The 23,086-nt window shown below is 43.8% G+C and overlaps 1 protein-coding gene across 1 annotated transcript in view; it reads left to right on the top strand.

Annotated features, from left to right (window-relative positions):
• Positions 1–205: 205 nt before the first annotated feature.
• Positions 206–23,086, top strand: part of MORC3 (MORC family CW-type zinc finger 3) — a 29,329-nt gene continuing 6,448 nt past the window's right edge. The window contains exons 1-11 of the mRNA XM_081198748.1: positions 206–709; positions 9,810–9,882; positions 10,824–10,956; positions 11,793–12,007; positions 15,133–15,280; positions 17,165–17,315; positions 17,922–18,053; positions 19,801–19,920; positions 21,366–21,463; positions 22,711–22,812; positions 22,907–23,029. Of these exons, the coding sequence (XP_081054874.1) occupies positions 668–709; positions 9,810–9,882; positions 10,824–10,956; positions 11,793–12,007; positions 15,133–15,280; positions 17,165–17,315; positions 17,922–18,053; positions 19,801–19,920; positions 21,366–21,463; positions 22,711–22,812; positions 22,907–23,029 (1,337 nt within the window). The 5' untranslated portion in view covers positions 206–667. The remainder of the gene's footprint in view (positions 710–9,809; positions 9,883–10,823; positions 10,957–11,792; positions 12,008–15,132; positions 15,281–17,164; positions 17,316–17,921; positions 18,054–19,800; positions 19,921–21,365; positions 21,464–22,710; positions 22,813–22,906; positions 23,030–23,086) is intronic.

Raw genomic sequence — 23,086 nt, 5'->3', positions numbered from 1 at the left:
ATAAAATACATATTTTGTTACGTGCAAATGGCTTTAGATACCTATTAGGTCCATAAATTACCATGTAGCATATATTCAACACAAAAAAGCAGCAACAATTTGTTGTTGACAAAGGGCAGCTGGACATATAAAGGGCCCCATTACCTTCAGTAGCTTAGGGCCTCATCCGGCCCTGCCTAGTTTGCGTACACTGATCGCTTCGAGAGCTCTTGAAGCTTGTAAATCTCTCTAAATAAATACGGAAGGCGACACTTTCTATTTAGCCTCCCACCCTTATCTTGAATCTCTCTTTTACACGGGTTGCGTTCCAGAGAAGTAGCCCACCCTGACCGCTACGAAAAACTGTCGCTGCATCATGCCTTCAACTTGAACTCCCCGCTCTCTGCATCTGCGTACACACGTGCAGAGCAGGGAAGCCGAAGACGTAAACAGTGGAACCGAAAGGCCATGCAAGCGGCGGCCGGCCCTCCGTGACGTTTCATCGTCGGCTGAGCCAAATCAACAACAGCGCCAGCCGCAAAGGAAAGCGAAGGGAAAACGCGATTTATTGATTTTTTTCCCCAGCTCCGCCCAGTCTCCTCCCCGGAAATAACTTGCGCTGAAGAAGAGGGGCCTGGGAAAAAGGAAGCTTCTTTGCGGCAGCGGCTTTTGTACTGGAGGAGCTAAGATGGCGTCGGCCCTAAAGGAGAACGGGATTCCTCTGAGTGCGGTGAGAGCGGGCGGGGAGGCGGCGGCGGCTTTTTCCGCAGGGTGCCGCGACAGGTTGCGTTTATGGGGCTTGCGAGGCAGAGGCGAGGTTTGGGGTGTCGTCCCGTAGGCGCTTTACCCGCCGCGGGTGGAGATGTTCGAGTTCTTGCCTTTCGCGCTCTCGGGGCGCCCGGTTGCAAATCCTGGGCTGCGGGAACCTCCTCCTCCCTCCCCCCCCCCCGGTTTCTGTCCCTTTTGCTCTCTCAGCAGCGCGGAGCTGAAGGGCTCCGAGGCTTCTCTTTAGGGAAACCCCTTTCTGCCCTTCCAAGTTGCCTCTTGTGCAAAAAATTGTGCAAAATAAAATAAGAGGCAGCCGCTGGTGGGCTAATCCCATCCTTGCGGGAGAGGCAAATTCTCTTTCCCGTGCATCTCCCTAAAGGCGGAGGAGTTTGGCTCTCTTATCTAGATTTAGCGATCTTTTGGCAATGCTGCAGGCTCCAGACACCTCTGAAATGTCGCCACGCGCGTTGTAAATACTGCCTGCTCCTTTTGTGCCCTCGTGGGGGCGAAGTTCTGCGTGAGAGGGGGGGCGCACACAATACGGTGCTCGTGTGAGTCTGAAAGAAGGAAGCGCGGGAGGGGTGAAACTGCCCCGATTTTTAGCTTTCGCTTTTCAGCAATTCGAGGGGAGGAGTCAGCAGAGGCAGGATTTGAGTAGTGTTGCTTTTGCCTGACAAATGGCAATAATGTATGCTCTGGCTGTGGTGAAGATACCCAGGTCTAGTGAGCACAGCAACTCGTCTCGGTAGACACATTGTGTGCATCTTGATAGGAATGCTATCAAGGGTGGCCACATAAAATCTCTGCTCTGAGTTATTGTGGAGTGGGTTTCTGAGATATTTGGAACTTGCAGGAGAAACGCTCTCACAAACCACAGCGATCTACTGGGTATTTAAGGGGTAAGGTGGTCTTTCAAATAACTTGGTCCTGAGCTGTTTGGGCCTTATATGTTTGTACCAGCACACTGAACTGGTCCCAGTAGCAGGTGTTCCTTGCTGGCAGGTCCTAGTTAGTCTGTCTATAGCAGGCTTCCTCAACCTCAGCCCTCCAGATATTTTGAGACTATAATTCCCATCATCCCTGACCACTGGGTCCTGCTAGCTAGGGATCATGGGAGTTGTAGGCCAAAAAACATCTGGAGGACCGAGGTTGAGGAAGCCTGATCTATAGTTTGGACTACCAAGTCATAGAGCAGGGGTCAGCAAACTTTTTCAGCAGGGGGCCGGTCCACTGTTCCTCAGACCTTGTGGGGGGCTGGACTATATTTTTTTGGGGGGTGGGAAATGAACAAATTCCTATGCCCCACAAATAACCCAGAGATTCATTTTAAATAAAATGACACATTCTATTCATGTAAAAACACACTGATTCCCAGACCGTCCGCCGGCTGGATTTAGAAGGCGATTGGGCTGGATCCGGCCCCCGGGCCTTAGTTTGCCTACCCATGTCCTAGAGTTTCAGGAGAGTTTTCAAAGGCAGCTCTATATCTAGTGCATGTCAGTATCTATCTGGAGGTTACTGTGAATAACTCTAAGCAAAAGTAAAGCTATGTAAGTGGTACCAAAGTTATGGCCACACTGTTTCTGTCTGCAAGGGACCATAACTGGTACAGTGGTGCCCCGCAAGACGAATGCCTCGCAAGACGGAAAACCTGCTAGACAAAAGGGTTTTCCGTTTTTGAGCTGCTTCGCAAGACGATTTTCCCTATGGGCTTGTTTTGCAAGACGAAAATGTCTTGCGAGTGTTCCGATTTTTTTCCCGCTCCCCCCCTTTTTCTAAGCCGCTAATAGCCTTTTAGCCGCTAATCCGCTAAGCCTTTAATAGCCATTAAACTGCTAATAGCGCTAAGCTGCTAATAGGGTTGCTTCGCAAGACGAAAAAACCGCTAGATGAAGAGACTCGCGGAACGGATTAATTTCTTTTTATATATATAACATTTTTATTAAATTTCCACAAATTTTAAGACAAACAGAAAAACATAGACATACATAACACCACACAACACAAATAACAAATATAATTTCAAATCCTTATTTTGTTGACATCTTTCACTGACTTCCCCACATCTCCCCTTCTTGTATCCCAATTCCCATAATTAGCTCAGCAAGTTCTTATTCCCCACTTTTACCTTATTAATGTCATACTTAATTCATCTCAGATGCCCAATTTTAACTTATGAGCCTCAATTTAGACCCCAATTCTCATCATTTACACCCATTTCTAAGGTCGACCCAAATTCCCTTTCACAAATTTCCCAATTTTTATAATAATTACAAAACAAAATACCAAAAGAAAAAACCATATAGTTACACCCTTTGGATTCCAAAACTCTCCCCCCCCCCTTTCCCGGTTTCGATCCCAAAAGTATCTCTCAATCATCAGCTCTCAGCCTGGAGATCTTACGTCCGAGGCCCTTAAGTCTCTCTCAGTCCCTCTCTGCCGGTTTTGTTGGTAGTCCTTTATATTAACCCTCAGGTTTCGGAGAGGCTCTGTCTCAAAAATATCTGATTTTCTTCCAACCAAATCTCCAAGTTCGAAAGTGGAGCCCAAATCTTGTTTCTTGTTGCTTTTAAGTCCAAATGTCCCAGATGTCCCACAAGCTCCAACTTTCATCTTAATCAAGTTTGTAATCCATAGGTCTTCAGATCTCCCCATAGGGAGATCTCTCCAATCTTCCTTCTCTAACTCAAACCAAATTTTCATCTTAAAATCCATCTTTGCAGGCCTCTGGCTCTCCTTTTTCCTCTGCAGCATTTCAGCTCCTCCTTCCCCCTCCTTTAAGTCAACACATTTCTCTTCTTTTCCAGCTGCATAGGTTTCTTGCATCAAGTCGTTGACACAATCAGCAAAATTGTTTACTTTAAAATTCAAAGCTGTAATATTTGTAGCCATAGCTTCACTCTGACCTTGTAATTTTCCCAAGAGAAAAAACATTCTATCCAACTCAGCCTGTATTTTTCCATCTGCAGCCATTGTAATGTCTCAGAACTCCCTCTAGAGGGATTCTAGTTACTTAGTGTTCCTTCCAGCCTTAATTCCAACAGTCAAATTAATTTGTTTCTGTTTCTTCTTTATTTCCAACAGTTTAAAATCCAAATGTATCAAAAAATAACCAGCAGAAATCACAAAAACCAAATTTTCCAAATTTTCTGAACTTTGACAGCTCGTTTGACAGCTGTCAAACTCTTTGTATCTCCTCAACAGGCTTTCTCGCAGATCGCTCCCGGCTCCCCGGGGGTTGCACTTCAGCACTTAACATCCACTCTTATCCTCCAGCACAAATACTTATAATGCCAAATCGTGAAATTACTAACTTATATCCCATGGAAAGGAAAAGTCTCTCAACCTTAGTTATCCGGTTCTTGCTTTAATGTGTCTACTTAAAGGGGAGACGGACTTCCTTTTTAGCGTCTCACCCGATCGTGCCAAATTCAAGAGGGAAAAAATTTTTAATTCCAATTTTCCGCATTACTCACGGGGTGTTGCTTTTAGGGTCCAAATAATCAAAGGAAGAAGTCAGCGCTCTCCGGCCATGGCTTGCGGCTTCACTCCGTAAAAGTAGCGGTCTACTCTCAGCACCACGCCACTCCCCGGCCCCCGCTCCGCAGCCTTTAAAAAGGCTCCTTCGCGGGTCGGGGGGTGCAAATGGTGCCTGCCGAGCCACCAAGTCCACAGGCTTCAGCGCCTGTGGTTTTTGAGGGTCCCCGCGTCGCCGCCGCGGCAAGACCCGTCCTTTACGGAGCCGATTCCCTCCGGAGCTCGGAGGGAATCCACCATTAGTCGATGGCGCTTGACCCGGAAGTCTCCGGAACGGATTAATTTCGTCTTGCGAGGCACCACTGTATATAAGCTTCAACTGATGAAATACACTGTATGCCATAGACACCATGTGATTTTTTCCCTCAGTTGTGGGATTATTTTTATTTTTATTATTTTTTTTTTGTGAGACAGTTTAAAACATGCCCTCAGCACCTTTCAGCAGGGATCTGTTTCTGGAGCTACCATCCAACTACCAGGCAGTGATCTAAGCAAGTTAAAATCACTGGTAAATTTTTATTAAGTTACAGCTATACACACGAAAATATGGCAACAGCTAGAAAGATATTGGCTCTTATGCATAATTTCTTAGTTTGCCAGAAATGGGTGGCTTTCAGCTTTTCAGGACCCTGGGCAACAGCAGGAGAGGTGCAGCAGCTGGGACTGCAGTGTAGGAAAGCTTCTGTCCTTTCTCCCTGCTTTCCATTTGCTGCTCATCTCCTTGCAAGAGATGAGTTGCCACATCATCCCTGGAAAATGCACTTGTCCCTGGCCTTGAGTCAAGGCATCTGAGTGGAGGGAGATAAAATTCCTGGGTTGGCATGGCTGACCTCTGGGCTAGGGAGAGGGGTGAGAGTGTTTCAGTTTAATTTTTATCTGTGGATGAGTGGGTGGGAGTATTGCTTTTTCTGTAGCAGCCAGGAGTGACTTAAGTCTACTGTGTGCCTAGTTGAGCCCCGGAAATGGGCTCAGAACAGGTCAGGGAACCCCCAGAGCAGCACACTGGTAAGCTAAAATGCTTGCACTGACAGAACAATCTCCTTACAGCTACAATGAATTTCTCCCAGAGTGATTTGGGGAGATACAGTGGTGCCTCGCAAGACGAAAAGAATTCGTTCTGCGAGTCTTTTCGTCTTGCAATGTTTTTTGTCTTGCAAAGCACAGTCCGTCGCAACTGCGCCTCTTCAAGCGGCTTTTAAAAAAAAGCGCAAGACATTTTCGTCTTGCGAAGCAAGCCCATAGGGAAATTTGTCTAGCGAAGCAACGCAAAAAACGAAAACCCTTTCGTCTTGCGAGGCATTCGTCTTGCGGGGCACCACTGTAATAACAGCTGACTATAGATGCAAGCTTATTGTTCAAATTGGACAGAAGCATAGCAAAGACTGCTTGAAGCTCACTCAGTCTTTGACACAATATGACCTACATGCTGCTACACTGTGAAGCCCAACCTGCCTGCAGGGGCTGGGTTTCCTATCAAATTACTGTATTTTTCGCTCCATAGGATACTCGTTTTCCCTCTTAAAAACTAAGGGGGAAAGTCTGTGCGTCCTATGGAGTGAATGCAATGGGGAGGCAGGCAGGAAAAGCCCCAGGAAAAGCCCACAAGCTTTGAGTGGCTCTTGCAGGCTTTTCCCCAGGAGGGAGAAGGGACCACCGCTCCCCAACCTGTTCTGGGGGCTGGGGTTGGGGGAAGCTCGGGCTTCCCCTGCCCCAGCCCTGCAGCTAAAAAGGAGAAGCCTGAAGCCCCCGGAGCGCAGCGAGAACTGCCGCTCTGGGGGTTTCAGGCAGCTATCCGCAAGCCTTCAGAGTGCAGCGCTCCGAAGGCTTGTGGATAGCCGTCTGAAGCCTGAAGCTCCTGGAGCACAGTGCGAACTGGCGCTGTGCTCCGGGGGCTCCAGGCAGCTATCCGCAAGCCTTCGGAGAGCAGCGGGAGTTCTCGCTGCGCTCAGAAGGCTTGCGGATAGCCGTCTGGAGAGCGGGAGGGGTCAGTGCACACCGATCCCTCTTGCTTTCCAGACTTTGCTTCGCTGGAGAGGCGCTGCACAGTTTTCCCTCTCTGCGCAGCGCCCCTTCAGTGAAGTGGGAGGAGAAATGGAAGGGGCTCTGTTTCTCCTGCCACTTCACTGAAGGGGCACTGAGCAGAGAGGGGGAGAACTTTTTTCCCCCTGTTCTCCCCCTCCTATTGTCCAGTGCATCCTATAGAGCGAAAAATATGGTAAGCCTGAGGGGCAACTCTAATATCCTTTCACTTCCTTTGTTTCCGGCTTAAATAACCAGTCTAAAGGGAGTGGCACGAACACTTTTATTGTGTTTGCACTGTGATGATGCATCAGGTGGAAGACAGATGCATGTAGCTACAGCTGAGGAGGATGAACAAAGTAATATTATGCCCTTTCCAGAACATTGCTTTTGATGGGGAACACATAGAATGTCTCATAAGAGATGTATTGTTTTAGTAAATCTTTGTCTGGTCTTGGATTTTCTTTCACAATCCTTGGTGGATTTTCAACTGATTTTAGTAAAAACATGTTGCTGCTGCTTCCATGTTTGCACTCTGGAGTCATTCATGCGGAGGTTGTGATCTCCTAGTCAGCAACTAATATTCTCAGAAAACCACTTAGAGAGGAGAATGAGGGATGGGGAGCCACCCTATCAAAATCCTGTTCTCTAAAACTTATTGTCAGCAAGCTGTATTGTACCAGATGTTTCACTCTTAGCCTTTATGACCTTTACTGGAGAAGGACACAAAGGCCAAGGAGACAGAAACCTTTGGGGGCTCCAGTTGCAACTAGATGTTTCGTTTTGGCGACTGTAATCTTGGTTTAAGGAGCCATTTGGTGCCTAGCTGGTATATCCAAGTTTCTAACACTGGCGTTTCTCCCAAGGGGCATCCCCCAACAAATTAGATCGTTTTGCAAAAGTTTATGTCCTGAAATGCCCTGGAGAGCTGGGAAAAAGTCAATATATTTCACATCTGGCAACCAGTTCTTTGACTTGAATACTGATGCCACTTCCCCTTGATTCTCAGCTTCTTCTTCCTCCTCCTCCTCCTCCTCCTCCTCCTCCTCCTCCTCCTCTTCAGTGATCACTCATAGCTGAGTAAGATTGTATTCCATAAACACAGTTTCTACTAGAAATTCCCTGCTGTGCTCCTTCCTGCTGTAGGCCAGGTAGGAAAGAAATCAGAGGCTGGCTTCACATTACATGTGAACCAAGCAAACCATGAGAGGAAGGTACAGTTTGGCGAAGGAAGGAAAATGTTCTCTGTGTCCCACCTTCTCTGCAAAAAAGGTTGTGGGGACCCACTTGTGCATTTAGAAACCATTCACCAGTGGAAGGGCTGAAAGGTTCTGTTGAGGTGGTGGGGAAATTCACTTCGTAGAAAAATGAACAACCTACAGATGGTGATGTTGGCAGTTCAGGTAATTGCAATACAACTCAAGCTATGGTCTCTTACGAGGAAAGCGATTTGGAGGGGATGCCAGATCAGGCAGAGGAAATAAGAAACACGTCTCTTCTTCCCCAGTGAATCAAAATGATGAAAGACTGGGAGAATCTAAGGGGGAGGAAAAGGAACCGCAAGGAAGGAAGACTGGATGAATATCAATTTGGCAATAATTTTGGACTGTGACTTGGCTGAGATTGCTGAAACTCTTTAAAAGAACTTTGTAAGAGCTTTTATATAGAAACTGGAGAAATACCTGTTTGGATTACTAGAAGGACATTAGAAGAGTCATATTGGCTGTCTGGATGACCAAGAATTTAAAGCTGGACTTGGGGGGGGGGGAATTTGGGAAAAGTTACATCCTGCAGAGGGGGGAAAACTGATTTAGAGTGCACATGTTAAACACTTTGAACAGGGGTCGGCTCAAGGAGGAGGAGGAGGTTAAGGCAACAATGATAAGATGGGCACAGGATATTGGACCTCCAATAATGATGGCCGAATGGGAAGATCTTTGGAGAACAAATATGAAATTTACGGCATGTTATAACGTCAAAGAAAATATGTTAAAGATACAACACAGATGGTACCTGACCCCCTCAAGACTATCTAAGTTGTATAAAAATTTAGCGAATATTTGTTGGAGGTGTGGTGAGAGTAATGGCAATATGTATCACATGTGGACATGTAGGAAGATCAAAGTGTTATGGGGTTTAATTTATGAGGAATTTAAAAAATGTTTGGAATAACCTTTTTAAAAAGACCCAAGGCATTTCTGTTAAGCATTGTTGGCAGGGACATCTTGAATACCTTTAGAGAGGTATTCTTATATGCAGTGGCTGCAGCTTGGACTTTGGTGGCAAAGGGGTGGAAGGAAGAAGTCGTCCCCACAATAACAAACTGGCAATATAAGCTACAAGAATTCGCTGAGATGGCGCAGCTGACAAATAGCGTGAGAGGCAATTCAAATCAAAAATTTATGGAAAAATGGGATAGAGTAGCTCCGAATTTTAATCCAAATGTAGAAGATACTCACAATACAGTCATTGAATGCTTTTAATGTTGGAAGAATTGACCGCTGATGCCTCACAGTCTTGCAGCTTCGTATCATCAAAGTAAGCGTTTTGTACGATGCATCGCAGCTATGACCCCCTCACTCTCGGAGCTCAAAAACAGAGCTTGCCGGGAGGGGGGAGCCCGCTTTTTGACACCTGCTGGATCCCACGTCCTCAAAATGCTCGATTTGAGGTTTTTCTTGGGGGTCTGCTGCGCTGGAGCAGTTTCCCCCAACTCTGATGGCTTGCACAATCAACCGGAAACTCGGCAAGACTTATATTGCCTGGGCCGGATCGGTCCTGCAGAGATCCCTTCGTGGTTGGATCATGCGCACCCACGATTTTTGGTGTCTGCACAGATGCAATTTTTGGCGCTGTGGAAGCAAGTCCCCATGCCGCGCTGCGCCGGTTTAGCACAGCGCGTGACTCAGTTTGGGGGCGGCTCGTGGGCCAGCCAAACGGCCACTTCCAGCCCATGGGCCTTAGGTTGCTGACTCCTGACTTTGAATAATTGTTGTTTCAGATAATTGTCAGATAGGGAAGTAGGAGTTCTTTTCATCTATTTTTCTATTCTTTTTGTTATTTTTCCTCTTTTTATATAATTGTGTTTTGTAAGGATCATAAGCATTCTATTTTATATTATTCTTTTTTGATATTGCTTTTTATTATCTTTTTATAAATGTGTTTGGATTTTAGTGCTCAATTTCTTAAAACCTTCAGAATTATTATTATTTAAATAGAAACCAATCCCCAGCTGAGCCCCATGGTGTGTAAAGCTTTTGGGTCAGGAACTCAATACACTTCTGAGTCAATGAGGCATTGCACCTTTCTGCGTACCATGTTTTCTTTTGTTCTTACAGTGCTTTTTTATGAATTTTGCAGATGGTGTATATTTGTGATGGATTATCTAAAGTAAAACTTCGTAACTGCTTTGCATTGCAACACTGCATCTGTATGTACATTGCAGATGTATGTACCTAGAAGTTTAATTATTTTGATTTTAACGTGTACACTTTCTGTTGTTTCAGCTATGTCCAAAATTTTTGCACACAAACTCTACCAGTCACACCTGGCCTTTCAGTGCTGCAGCTGAACTTATAGGTATGTGAACAACATTGTATTTTTGCAGGCTAAGCCATACTTGGTTAATGTATTACACGGGAGCAGTTTTTTCTAACTGGTTGTTACATCTTTAACAAACTAAAGCTGCAATCCATTACCACTTATCTGGGAGCAAACTCCATAAAACTCAGTGGGGATTACTTCTGAGTAGGTTGTGCTGTAAGACCCTAATAAAAAGCTTTGGCTGGTGGTCCAGCTACGCCCCTATCTGGACAGGGATAGCCTAACTACTGTTGTCTATGCTCTGGTAACCTCAAGGTTACATTACTGCAATGCGTAGGAGGGCTGCCTCTGAAGATGGTTCAGAAACTACAGCTAGTGCAGAATTCAGAGACCAGGTTGGACCGCCTCTTTCCATATGAATCTATCCAGACCCTGAGATCATCTTCTGAGGCCCTTCTTCGTGTGCCTCCCCCTTGAGAGGTCCGGAGGGTGGCAACGTGAGAACAGGCCTTCTCTGCAGTGGCTCCCCATCTGTGGAATGCTCTCCCCAGGGAAGTTCGCTTGGCGCCCTCATTATACACCTTTAGGCACCAGGCAAAAGCATTCTTTTTTAACCAGGCCTTTGGTTGATTTGATTGACATCCAGTGCCCTTTAAAAATGTGGGGGGTTTTTTGCCGGGGGGGGGCATTATTGGGTTGTTGTTTTATTTTGTGGCTATATATTTTGATTTTATTCTGTGAACCGTCCTGAGACCTCCAGGTATAGGGTGGTATATAAATTCAATAAATAATAATAAAAGACAGAAATAAATGATATTGTCCTGCCTGTGGACTTCCCCTTAGGCATTTGGTTGACCACTGTGAGAAATGAGGTGCTGGACTAGATAAGACCTCTGGTCTGATCCAGCAGGGTGGTTTTGTTTTTATTATTGAAGATTACTCTTGTTCTTAATTTTTGCACCACTCTTTATTCTCAGATAATGCCTACGATCCTGATGTGAATGCAAAACAGATGTGGATTGACAAAACTGTTATAAATGAGAACACATGCTTAACATTTATGGACAATGGAAATGGTATGAATGCAGACAAGTTGCATAAGATGTTGAGGTGGGTAAAGTTTTAGTGGTGTGTGCAGTCTCTGGCTTTTGATTGCATGCTCGTAAAAGTATAATGTAGGAAAGTTGCATTTTTAGGACACCAAATTTATTGTTGTGGAGAAATATTAACTGTACTTCAGTTTAGACAACACAAATGATTCACAATTATGTGATTATGTGCCCATGAAAAACTAATACCGGCGCTTCTGTATGGTCTAAAGTGTATTTTACAATGAGACAGGTGCAAATGCAGTGGCCTTGATCCAGGGTGCTCTTTGTGTAAGTAGAAATGCCATGTATATGTGCTGCTGACTATCTGTGTTGGTCTGTTTCCTCAATCTGCTGGAGCTATAACTCAACAAGGGTTGGAGACCCATCGGCTACCATCACCTGGTTTAACTGGCCAGCCAAAGCTGTTACCAGGGTGTGGTCGCTTTCACATGCTGACAGCTTGTAGGAACCACAGGTGAGAGCCAAAAGCAGGGTGGGAACCCAAAGGTGAGCAAACTACCCTAGAAATAGCACAGTGTGTCCCCCACCCCACACACCCAATACAATCTGGTAGATTGTCTACATCACAAGTAATGTGCACTAGCAGATACCATTTTTTTCTACATCATGATTATCACAATGTATTTCTCAAAATATGAATTAGCCAGGAATAAAGTGTTACATTATGTTTGAAGCTGAAAGAAGAATTCTGTTTAGGAACAGCAGCTGGTTAATTTAAACTCCACTACAGATTTGGGTAGTTGAAACCGCTGATTTAAATCAAATCTCATAAGCAGCACGGCATTATGATAAGCACTTCCCCCTCTTCCATCTTTTCAAACTCATGTGTTTCAGCTTTGGCTTCAGCGACAAAGTTGCATTGAACGGCCGTGTTCCAGTTGGATTGTATGGAAATGGATTTAAATCAGGATCGATGCGCCTTGGGAAAGATGCAATTGTTTTCACCAAGAATGGAGAAATCATGAGTGTGGGCATGTTGTCACAAACCTTCTTGGAAGTTACGAAGGCAGAACATGTAGTTGTTCCCATTATAAAATTCAACAAGAAACATATCCTTTCAATGATTTTGCAGCCCAAGTGATAGATTGTATCTGGGATATCTGTTTCTCAAGATGATCTCTTATTCCAGCATTACTTCTTATATACTGGGCAGTAGTTGTATACCAGTACTGTATTCCAATAGAATTTAAGTCTCTCACCACAGAAGCTTGGCTTGGGGTCTATGCTAATGTCTCCTCGGTGCTAGATGAATAGCTATTTCTATTCTCAGACTTTTAACTCTTGAAGAGATTAATGTTAACTAGTTTTATGTTACTAGGCTTTATTTTTTGTTCTATGATTTTATTGTTCTACCTCTAAACATATATATCACAGGTGGCAAACTGGATCTGACTAGTGGACCTTATCCTAATCCACCACCACTCACTGCACGCCAGCTTTGACAGGTGGACCTGATCACCCACCTCTTGGTCACCTGACATAATGATGTCAGGTGATTTACACCTATCACAGTCCAACAATCACTGCAGCCTCTTCTAAAGACACATGTTTATATATAATAAAACAGAACTCAGAAGTGCAGTCAAACCATAGTTCCCGAACGGCTTAGTTGCCAAACATATTGGCTCCCAAACGCCACAAACCCAGAAGTAAGTGTTTTGGTTTGTGAACGTTTTTCAGAAGCCGAACACCCGACGCTGCTTCTGCACTCAATTGGAAGCCACATCTTGGTTTTTGAATGGTTTTGGGAGTCGAAAGGACTCTTGGAACAGTTTAAGTTCGAGAACCGAGATACCACTATAGAAAAAAGTGTCCCACCCCTCCAAAAAGAGAGAGGGCCAATGATGATTTAGTATGCTCAGTTTCCACTGGCTGCTCAGTGGCTGTTGTGGGAGATGGAATGGAATGGAGTATGCTAAGGAGAGCATAGCTGGCTGTAAAATCAACAGGGCACTCCTCGCTGCAACATTTTGTTGCAGGTCTCTTTAGTATTTTTTATTGTAAGCTGCCAGGGGGAAATTACATTGAAGGGCAGCATATAAATTTATGACACAAAATTGTAAGGTTGAAAGGAAGTAAACAGCAGCAGCAGAAAATTAGAGTTTTTTCCTAGGCTGGAACTAGAAAAGTACAGTCATACCTATTACCGTATTTTTCGCCCCATAAGACGCACTTTTTCCCCTCCAAAAATGAAGGGAAAATCTGGGTGCGTCTTATGGGGCGAATGCAGGCTTTCGCTGAAGCTTGAAGAGCGAGAGGGGTCGGTGCGCACCGACCCCTCTCGCTCTCCAGGCTTCAGGAAGATATCCGCCGCCCAGGCAGCCCTGTGGGAGGTCCCACAGGGTTGCCTAGGCTGCGGATAGCAGCCTGCTTCTCGGAGCGTCGGGCGCCCTGAAGGCAGAGCGCCCGACGCTTCGGGAACCATTCCGCCGCCCAGGCAGCCCTGTGGGAGGTCCCACAGGGCTGCCTAGGCTGCGGATAGCAGCCTGCTTCTCGCAGCGTCGAGCGCCCTGAAGGCAGAGCGCCCGACGCTTCGGGAACCATTCCGCAGCCCAGGCAGCCCTGTGGGAGGTCCCACAGGGCTGCCTAGGCTGCGGATAGCAGCCTGCTTCTCGCAGCGTCGAGCGCCCTGAAGGCAGAGCGCCCGACGCTTCGGGAACCATTCCGCCGCCCAGGCAGCCCTGTGGGAGGTCCCACAGGGCTGCCTAGGCTGCGGATAGCAGCCTGCTTCTCGCAGCGTCGAGCGCCCTGAAGGCAGAGCGCCCGACGCTTCGGGAACCATTCCGCAGCCCAGGCAGCCCTGTGGGAGGTCCCGCAGGGCTGCCTAGGCTGCGGATAGCAGCCTGCTTCTCGCAGCGTCGAGCGCCCTGAAGGCAGAGCGCCCGACGCTTCGGGAACCATTCCGCAGCCCAGGCAGCCCTGTGGGAGGTCCCGCAGGGCTGCCTAGGCTGCGGATAGCAGCCTGCTTCTCAGAGCGTCGGGCGCCCTGAAGGCAGAGTGCCCGACGCTTCGGGAACAATTCCGCCGCCCAGGCAGCCCTGTGGGAGGTCCCACAGGGTTGCCTAGGCTGCGGATAGCAGCCTGCTTCTCGGAGCGTCGGGCGCCCTGAAGGCAGGGTGCGCAAGGCTTGGGGCGGCAGCGGACTGCTTGCGCGCACCTAGAAGCTTGGGGCGTGCTGAGGTCAGCGCGCCCCAAGCTTCTGCATGCCGGCAAGCAGTCCGCTGCCGCCCCAAGCCTCCCGCACCCGGCAGGAGGTCCCGCCGGGTGCGCAAGGCTTGGGGCGGCAGCGGACTGCTTGCGCGCACCTAGAAGCTTGGGGCGTGCTGAGGTCAGCGCGCCCCAAGCTTCTGCATGCCGGCAAGCAGTCCGCTGCCGCCCCAAGCCTCCCGCACCCGGCAGGAGGTCCCGCCGGGTGCGCAAGGCTTGGGGCGGCAGCGGACTGCTTGCCGGCATGCAGAAGCTTGGGGCGCGCTGACCTCAGCACGCCCCAAGCTTCTGGATTAGCGCAGGGGTCCGCTAGCCCTGGGAGAGGCGCCGGCTCTCCCACGCTAGCGGAGACCTTGCCGGCACGCAGAAGCTTGGGGCGCGCTGAGCTCCGCACGCCCCAAGCTCCTGGTGTAGCGCAGCGCACCTGGGGGGGAAATAAAAATTTTTTCCTTCATTTCCCCCCCTAAAATCTAGGTGCGTCTTATGGGCCGGTGCGTCTTATGGGGCGAAAAATACGGTAAATAGGAGCATGCAGTATGAAAGGCAGGTTAAAAGACTAAGCTGACAATAGATGTGTTCCATTTAATTATATGCATTATGGTTTGTAACAACATTATTACACATAACCGATTACCATAGGATCACAGTTTTAAATATTTCATTGTGGTTGTATATAGTCTCTTGTAGAGCTAGGGACCTCTGGAGGGTCTGGTGGTGAGCCAAGATTTCCAGACTACTTCAGGAACATGGTAATGTTAAAGTTGCCGTGTGGTCACAGACTTAAGATGACCAGCTGTTAATTTGATTGAAACAGTAAAATAGTTATGGGGTGGACTTTTAAGTGGCAGCTGCACAATAAATGCTCATCAGTTTATTCATTCAGGAGAGATTTAGATGGAAAAGGCTATAAGCTATCTGAGCAAGGTTTAACAGTTCTTAAATATGCCAATTCCTTAATATAATATACGGGAATTAATGAAACGTGAGAAATCAGCAGCCAGCTTGAAGGCTATCCTGGAACATTCTCTGTTTCCTACTGAAGAGGAGCTGCTTGCAGAGCTTGATGCCATTATAGGGAAAAAAGGAACAAGAATAATTATTTGGAACCTTCGAAGGTGAGAGAAAATCCACTGTTAATAGTTGAGCTGGTAATGAGGCATTGATGTGTGCTAATTTGATATGGTTGCACAAAATTGATAAGGCTTAAACAAAGCATTACATGTTACTGCTTTATTGTTCATATTTCTTTTAGGACACATTTTATTTACTTCACCCCATCTACCTTACTTCAAATTCTAATGTTAATCATGGATGAATCAAGCAATCTGGGATGAACTCCCATGAAAAATGTTTCCCAAGAACCACTTGACACAGGTCCCTCTGAGTCTTGGGGGAAGTTTCACCATGTGCTTTTAGTGTAGTAAAGTGAACATGGAAATTAACTTTGCTTCAAACATCTAAAATACGTTCCCTTGAAACAAATTTTATAATTGCAGACCATGAAAGGGCCACTTTTTACATTATATTTTCCCCAAATTGCAGGTATATTCTGAATAGGGAAATGGCTCTCTCTAGTGATAAATGCGCACAACTTCTCTACCGTGCATGCTGTTTTCACCAGCAGAAATTAAAGCTTTCCTTTCCATATTTTCATTCACCATGGGACCAGAGAGCTATGTATTCTTCCCATGCTAAAGGGGAAATCATTTAGGATCATTTCCAGCTATTGCCACTTTTCAAGGAGTATCTAACAATGGTGAAATCTAAGGATCACTAGGCTTTGCATTTTCCCTGTTTCCTAAGATATTATAGTATGAGACATGTCCCTCAAGCAATATAAAGCATAAGGCAAATTCAATAATTTATTTTTAACAATTAAAAAATTCAACAATACAATGAAGGAGGAAAAAGCAGAATGAATGAAATAATATTCGCAAAGTGAAATTCAACACTATTTAGTGAAAGAAAAACGGGCCATATTCCTACAGAATAGAAGCCAAGGATAAAGTGTAGCATGCTTTACCAACTATATATACGTAGTTGGAATAGTTGGAAGATGCTAAATAGTCTCCCATTTCATTGCTGGCAACTGAATATCCCAGAATGCAAATGGTTAAAGGACAAACACCCAGGTTTCTTCCATAGCATTCTTGGCATATGTAAGTATACAGCGCTAAAAGGTTTTGTCCATTATGCTATTTCTCCTTGCCATCAAGTCAATTGACTGTTTTGGCCATGCCTTTCAGAGGACAAAGACTTAAGTTAACAGAGATTTGGTTCCACTTTGATTTCAGGATAATTAATATTCTATCAACACCCAATAGACAGAGTTCTCAGTTGTGTATGAGAGGCATAAAATAAGCATATAAAACAACAAATGGGGCTCTCTGCTAAGTTGACTAGCCTGATCTACTTTCGTCAGGAAACTCTGTAGAGTCAAAATGACCGCTCCCCACATTAAATGGGGGGGCGTCATTTGCGTGGTCGCGGGCAGCCCCTGGACCCTATGCGGCACCATTAGCACAGGCTTGGCTTTGTCTCCCCCCAGGTAGGATACCTGGAGGTCTCCGCCTACCTCCGTCAGTTGCCCAATCCCGCCTGGGGAAGTGCTGCCAAGGTGATCAGGTCAGGTAGGGGGAGGGACTACCTGCCCACACAATAGAGGGAAGATCTTACCTGGGAATCGTCAGTTGGCTTCAGAAATGCAAAAATACAGAAATGTATTTTATGTTTTTAAGATGGCTATAGTATTGCTAACAGAGTCCAGGTGCTCTGGTTTAATTTCCCTGTCTAGTTAGAAGTATGTACCGGTAGTTAATATGTAGCAGCATACCCTAAATCAAGGAGAGATAATGATGTACCCTCCAGAAGTTGTTAGGCTACGACTTCAGAGAAATGTTTAATAATACTTTAAATGGTGCTGATTACTGAGGACTGCTATTGTTGTATTTATATATAGTATTGTTTAAATTCAAGTTTCTTTAAATGTCCTTCCACAGAGAGAAAAACGAACAAACAGAATTTGATTTCGATACAGATAAATACGATATTAGGATTCCTGCAGATTTAGATGAACTAACAGGGAAAAGAGGATATAAAAAACAAGAGAGACAAGATCAGATTGTTCCTGAAAGTGATTATTCATTACGGGTAATGCTTACTATTCATTTTTTTCCTATTGGTTGTAATGTTATTCTCCTATGTCTGTACGTGGTATTATATCCAGAATCATCACAGCTGTTCTTTTCTCATTGGACCCTAAAAAAAATCACTGTTAAAATATGCTTATATTAAAAGTTCATTTATTCTATTTCACTAAGTTATAAGACTTATAGCCAAAGATGATGAAATGAAATTGCACTGTGCAAATGGGCATTCTTCCTGGCTGAAATAGTCTACAAGTGTACTGTGATGGACTCTCTCTGATGCTGGTGGTTTTACAGAAGGGGGACTGAATAATTTTCTATTTAATAATCAGCAGACACCTTACTAATCACTGTATCTGCCAGTGTCTCGCTGTTCTGTCCCACACATGCAGAATCCAGTGCTTAACACTATGTATAATCTGGACACATGTTTAAAGTGCCATGTGAGTTCTGATTGCTTGCTTAATATCATTTGACTTAAATTTGCAAAATTTGGATAGAACTCCAATTTACGTATTTTACAAGCTGTATGCTGAAAACTTGTTACTTGTTTTCTTTTAGCTTGCAAAATGTATGAAAAATTAACTATGTACTTTCCTTTCCATTTCAGGCTTATTGCAGTATCTTATATTTAAAACCAAGGATGCAAATAATTATAAGAGGACAGAAAGTACAAACGCAACTAGTCTCCAAAAGCCTTGCTCACATAGAGCGAGATGTTTACAGGCCAAAGTTTCTGGCTGTATCCTTTGACTGTGGGCTGCTGCAGACTGACCAAGAATGGCTGGCCAAGTACACGTGAAACCTTTGTCTCTTCACCTCTCTTCCCACTTGGTTCCACTATCAGCTCAGATTTTAAGCATGATTTTAAGCAGGAAGCTTTGTCGTAATTTGTGATATGTTGCAGAAACATTCCCATTTAGGCTTACCTGCTATTGCTTCATAGGTGAAAAAAATCCAAAGTACATGCATATCTCTCTTCTTTAGAAAGACCCAATAGTAGTGTATCACCTCATGTCTCTCGTTGCTTTGGCAGTGGCTATGGTATACAGCCTAATAACATGAATTGGGGGGGGGGAGGTATTAAAAAAGCAAAGGATTACCACTCAGCTCTAGTAGTGCCTTCTATATAGTTGTCCCAAGGTGATATATAGTAAAAGCGAACAAGGATAATGTCCAATCTAACCCACAAAATGGGGCACAGAACTGGAAAGGCTAGAGGCGAGTCCATCAACAAAAGTAGTAGGACTGGTGGAATTTGAGTGACCAAGAGTCCTATGTTAGTGGCAGCCAGCAAAGGAAAGCAGTTGCTAAATAGTTGCAGTTCTTTTTTTAAAAAAAAATGGTTATGGTCACTGGTTAGAATGTGAAAGTTTGCTAGTCAGTGAACAAAATTATAATCATCCCTTTTTATTTTAATATCAATATGCATACAGAAGTAAGCTCAGTTGTTCCAGAACTGTATTGAAGAACACAAGCAACTGATCCATAGGATAGAATATTAAGTTTTAAATGAAATAAATTGGTCTTAGGTTTGTCACCAACTTTAGGATTGGAGCGGTGTTATGCAAGCATAGTTTTTTATTCCTAAATTTCGTTTTACTCCGTTTGGCTAAACTCGCTGGCTTTGTGATGGGAAGTTCTGCCTCTGCACATGAGTCTGGGAGTGATCAGTTCACATTGAGTTCATCATACCCTGAGCTGTTCTTAACGCATTGTTGACCATATCTACGGAATGCGATTGTTATGCTCTTTCAAGTCATGCAATATCAATCACTAGTAATAGTTTATTAAGACATGCAATATCAATCACTAGTAATAAGTAATCAATCACTAGTAACAAGGAGGATTTCATACCTGTCTAACTATGTGTTCCCTTTTCCAACCTTTAATCTATTGATGATTAATGCCTATATGCAACCCTTGTATTGTATTTGTGTTAACCAATCAGGAACAAGCACATATGTGGCAATGCTGTAATATTCAATAAAAGGGACTCGCCGAGACATGCTCGGTAGATGCCTCCCGTATGACACCTGCCATTCGTCTGTTGCTTGTTTCAACCCAACAGCTTTGGATCCATTTTGTAAGATAATCAATACAACATCAGAAATTGCTACTGTTCATAAAACAGGGGGGGGGGGGAGTTGTTAAGATATTTCTTCACAAATTATAATTCCCTTTATTAAAGGCTTTATCTAACTAACTTTCCTTTAATTTGTAGTTTAATTTGAAAGTTCTGAGTCTTCTCCGGTGTAATCATGGAGTTTTTTTCAGAGAAAAACCTATCTATTTTCAAATACAATATATTTATTTTACTATATACAAAATGATTATTATATTTTGTACTGTAACTTGTATTAATGGTTAATACTCTTTCACATTCTTGGGGGCTAGTGGAATTATCTTTTTAGACAGCTCTGTTTAGAATGACTATTCAGTATGAAGAGAACCATATTTTGATATTTTCCCTAACTTACACAAATAAGCCCAAAACTGTAAGAATTACTTTTGGATTCAACTGTCGAAATAAAGATCACTATGGAATGATGATGTACCACAGAAACAGACTAATCAAGGCTTATGAAAGAGTAGGCTACCAGCAAAAGGTGAGAGAAGTTCATATAGCAGTAGTTCATCTTTCCACACTTTAATTGAAACTTGTTATAGTTAGTCTTGTTGATGTAAAATTCCATTTTTGTGTATTTTCAATGCGCGGTGGACTGAATTTAAAGCACTGCCACTTAAATCAGCATTTTAAATTATCCATTAGTATGTTAACGTATTTACTAAACAAGGATGCATAGAAATTGATCTGCTCAATCTATACATTAAAATATTTAAATTAATGACTAAACAGAGTGATTACTCTACTCCATGTTCTGTTTCACTTCTACTCCTTTCTTTCTACTGTACTGCCTAATTCTTGCCTTGCCCCAATCTCACCCCCATCCAAGAAACACAAAGTAGCTAACTGCCCCCAATTTTTTGCAAACTGCAAAAAGGGGCAGTCTTTTAACTCAGTGTGTTCGACATAGAGCCATTGTTTCAGGAGTTTTGTTTACACCTGCATGTAGGTTTAACATGTAGGTTTAACATGCTTATAGTCAGATTAATTTTAAGATAGCTGTTCTTTAAATTACTATTTTTTTTAAAAAACAGAGAAATCCCCCCTCAATATTTAAAACATTATAAAAATGGTTTCTACACCAACAAAAAACTGTCTTTTAATCAAAACGGTTTCCTGCAAATTTTTGAAAATCCTTGTCATTCTCTGAGAAGCAAGTTGTAAACATTCAATGACATCGCAGCAGCTCATTTAGTAAAGTCTTGCATTCTGGGGGCAGCCAAGGGCTGTTTTTGACATCTAAAACACAAGGCTGAGAATTCTTTTTTGCAGTCATTTTGTTAACATTTCATCCTTCTTTACTGCACATTTTTCTTTCCAGCCATTTCCCCCCCTCTGCAAGAAACTGTTGTTGTTATTATTTATTGAATTGATATACTGCCCTATACCTGCAGGGCTCAGGGCGGTTCACAGGATAAAATTACAATATAAAAATGCAAAATACATAATCAAAGTAAAAACAAGAACAACCTAATAACAGCCCCCCCAAAAAGAACTACTGTCACTGAAAGCACTGTGATGCTTAAACTGACAGAGCTGTATGTGTATCCACTGTGTTCTGATTAACTGCTTCATGTTGAATGTTGCCATTCCCAACTTTGACTAATAAGTCTGAAACCAATCTACCCCAATACCTAGCTCCAAATTCTAAGTCGCTTCTCAACCTCCCATTTACTTTTAAGTAGAAATTCTAAACGGGTAGCAGAGGCTTGCTTAGAAGTTAAAACAATAAACTTCATCTTCAAGAAGTTCTTTATCCAAGCAATTGAACTTGGGATAATACCTGTTCTGGCATCTTTTGTGATGGAACTTGTATACGTGTATAAATATTTGTTTAAAATACTGGAAATTTGTGTTCTTGGTGAAAACGTTGGTATATCTTCCTTGTCTATATGCTTCCCCCACCCCACCACCACCCCTTTGCAGGCAAACAACATGGGAGTAGGTGTAGTTGGGATTATCGAATGCAACTTCCTAAAGCCAACCCATAACAAACAAGATTTTGATTATACTAACGAATACAGGTAAGAACGTATTCCAGGATCCTCTTTTCACAGTAGCCAAACAGATGCCAGTAGGAAGCCCACAAACAGGGGCTGGGTGCAATAGCACTTGTGATTCCCAGGAAACTGCTATTGAGATGCTTACTTCCTTTGAGATACTAGGGATAGAACACCACCATTGTGGCTAGTAGCAATTGATCGCCTTATGTTCTGTGAATTGCTCTGAACTCAAAGCCATCCCAGTGGGTGGCCATAGCTAAATTTCCAGTCTGCATGTAATACTAGACCATGGCTTAGCAGTACATTTCTAAACAAGTCACAAGCTGGCTTGTTAAGTAACCAGTAAACCAGAGTTTGTTTCCAATCTGTATTGGGAATCACTTTGAGATGCCTTATGGCAGGCTTCCTCAAACTCAGTCCTCCAGATGTTTTGAGACTACGATTCCCATCATCCCTGACCACTGGTCCTGTTAGCTGGGGATCATGGGAGTTGTAGGCCAAGAACATCTGGAGGGCCGAGTTTAAGGAAGCCTGCCTTATGGGAAGGGTTTCATACAATAAGTAATAATAATAATAATAACAGCAGCAACAATCACCACCAGAGTTTCAGGTCCATATGTAATGATAAGTTAATGGTTAAACTAAGCTCTGCTGTCACTTAAGTTCTCCTGGCCATGTGAGAGGTGTCAAGCATACGAGGCTAAGGCTTGTGGAAGTCCCTTCTGCTCATGCATACAGAGCTGCTCTCCCAACAGTGGTGTCATTACCACTTTACCTACCCTACCTCCTTGGGTAGAGAAATAGTAGGGTGCTGTTCAGGCACACTGTCTCTGTAGCATTCACTCCGCAGTTAGGAGCACTAGAGCCATCTCATTGTATCACACAGCTTGCCTATAGCTCACCCTTTGGCTCCATTTCTTGTTTTTAGCATTATTTACACAAATATATCCTAAAGGGAGGAATTTCAAAGCATTTTTAAAATAAGCAATTCACTGCTTTCCCCTTATCTCTACCATTAGTAGACATGTCTGGAATCTGAACCAAATGCAGAATCCTACTGTAACTTGTTAGGAGTTCACGATTTGGAAGGAATAAATAGATTACGCATTAGCACATTTCTAGTATGTTTTCCTTAATTGCATAAGTGGTATTTGTGCTCATTGTTCTTTCCCAGTAGTACTTGCTTTCTGTAGCAGCTGTCAATGCATGTTTCATATTATACAGAATGTGTTTTGTTGAGACACAACTTTGTATTTCTTGCTTATTAGGCGTACAATGCAAGCACTTGGTGAGAAGCTAAATGATTACTGGAATGAGATGCAAGCAAAGAAACTGGATTATCCTCAAGAAGAGATGGTTGAAGATTCCCAGTAAGTTTTTCTAAAAACATAAAACTCAGTCATACTCTGTGCTTGGTTTAAATTATATTTGCTTAGTTTTAATGCCACTTACACTCTGTTACAGGAAGCGCCCTGATCAAACCTGGGTTCAGTGTGATTCATGTCTAAAATGGAGGAAGCTTCCAGATGGAATGGATAAATTGCCAGAGAAGTGGTATTGTTCATACAACCCTGATCCTCAGTTCAGGTAAAATAGGAGAAATTCGGCAATTCGTTTTTTCTCAGATTGCATTTGCTAGCTGGA

The sequence above is a fragment of the Podarcis bocagei genome, assembly GCF_964188305.1.
Source record: "Podarcis bocagei genome assembly, chromosome: 6".
NCBI classification, from domain to species: Eukaryota; Metazoa; Chordata; class Lepidosauria; order Squamata; family Lacertidae; genus Podarcis; species Podarcis bocagei.
The sequence above is the reverse complement of the archived record's forward strand: the minus strand, read 5'-3'. Positions and strand labels throughout refer to the sequence as shown.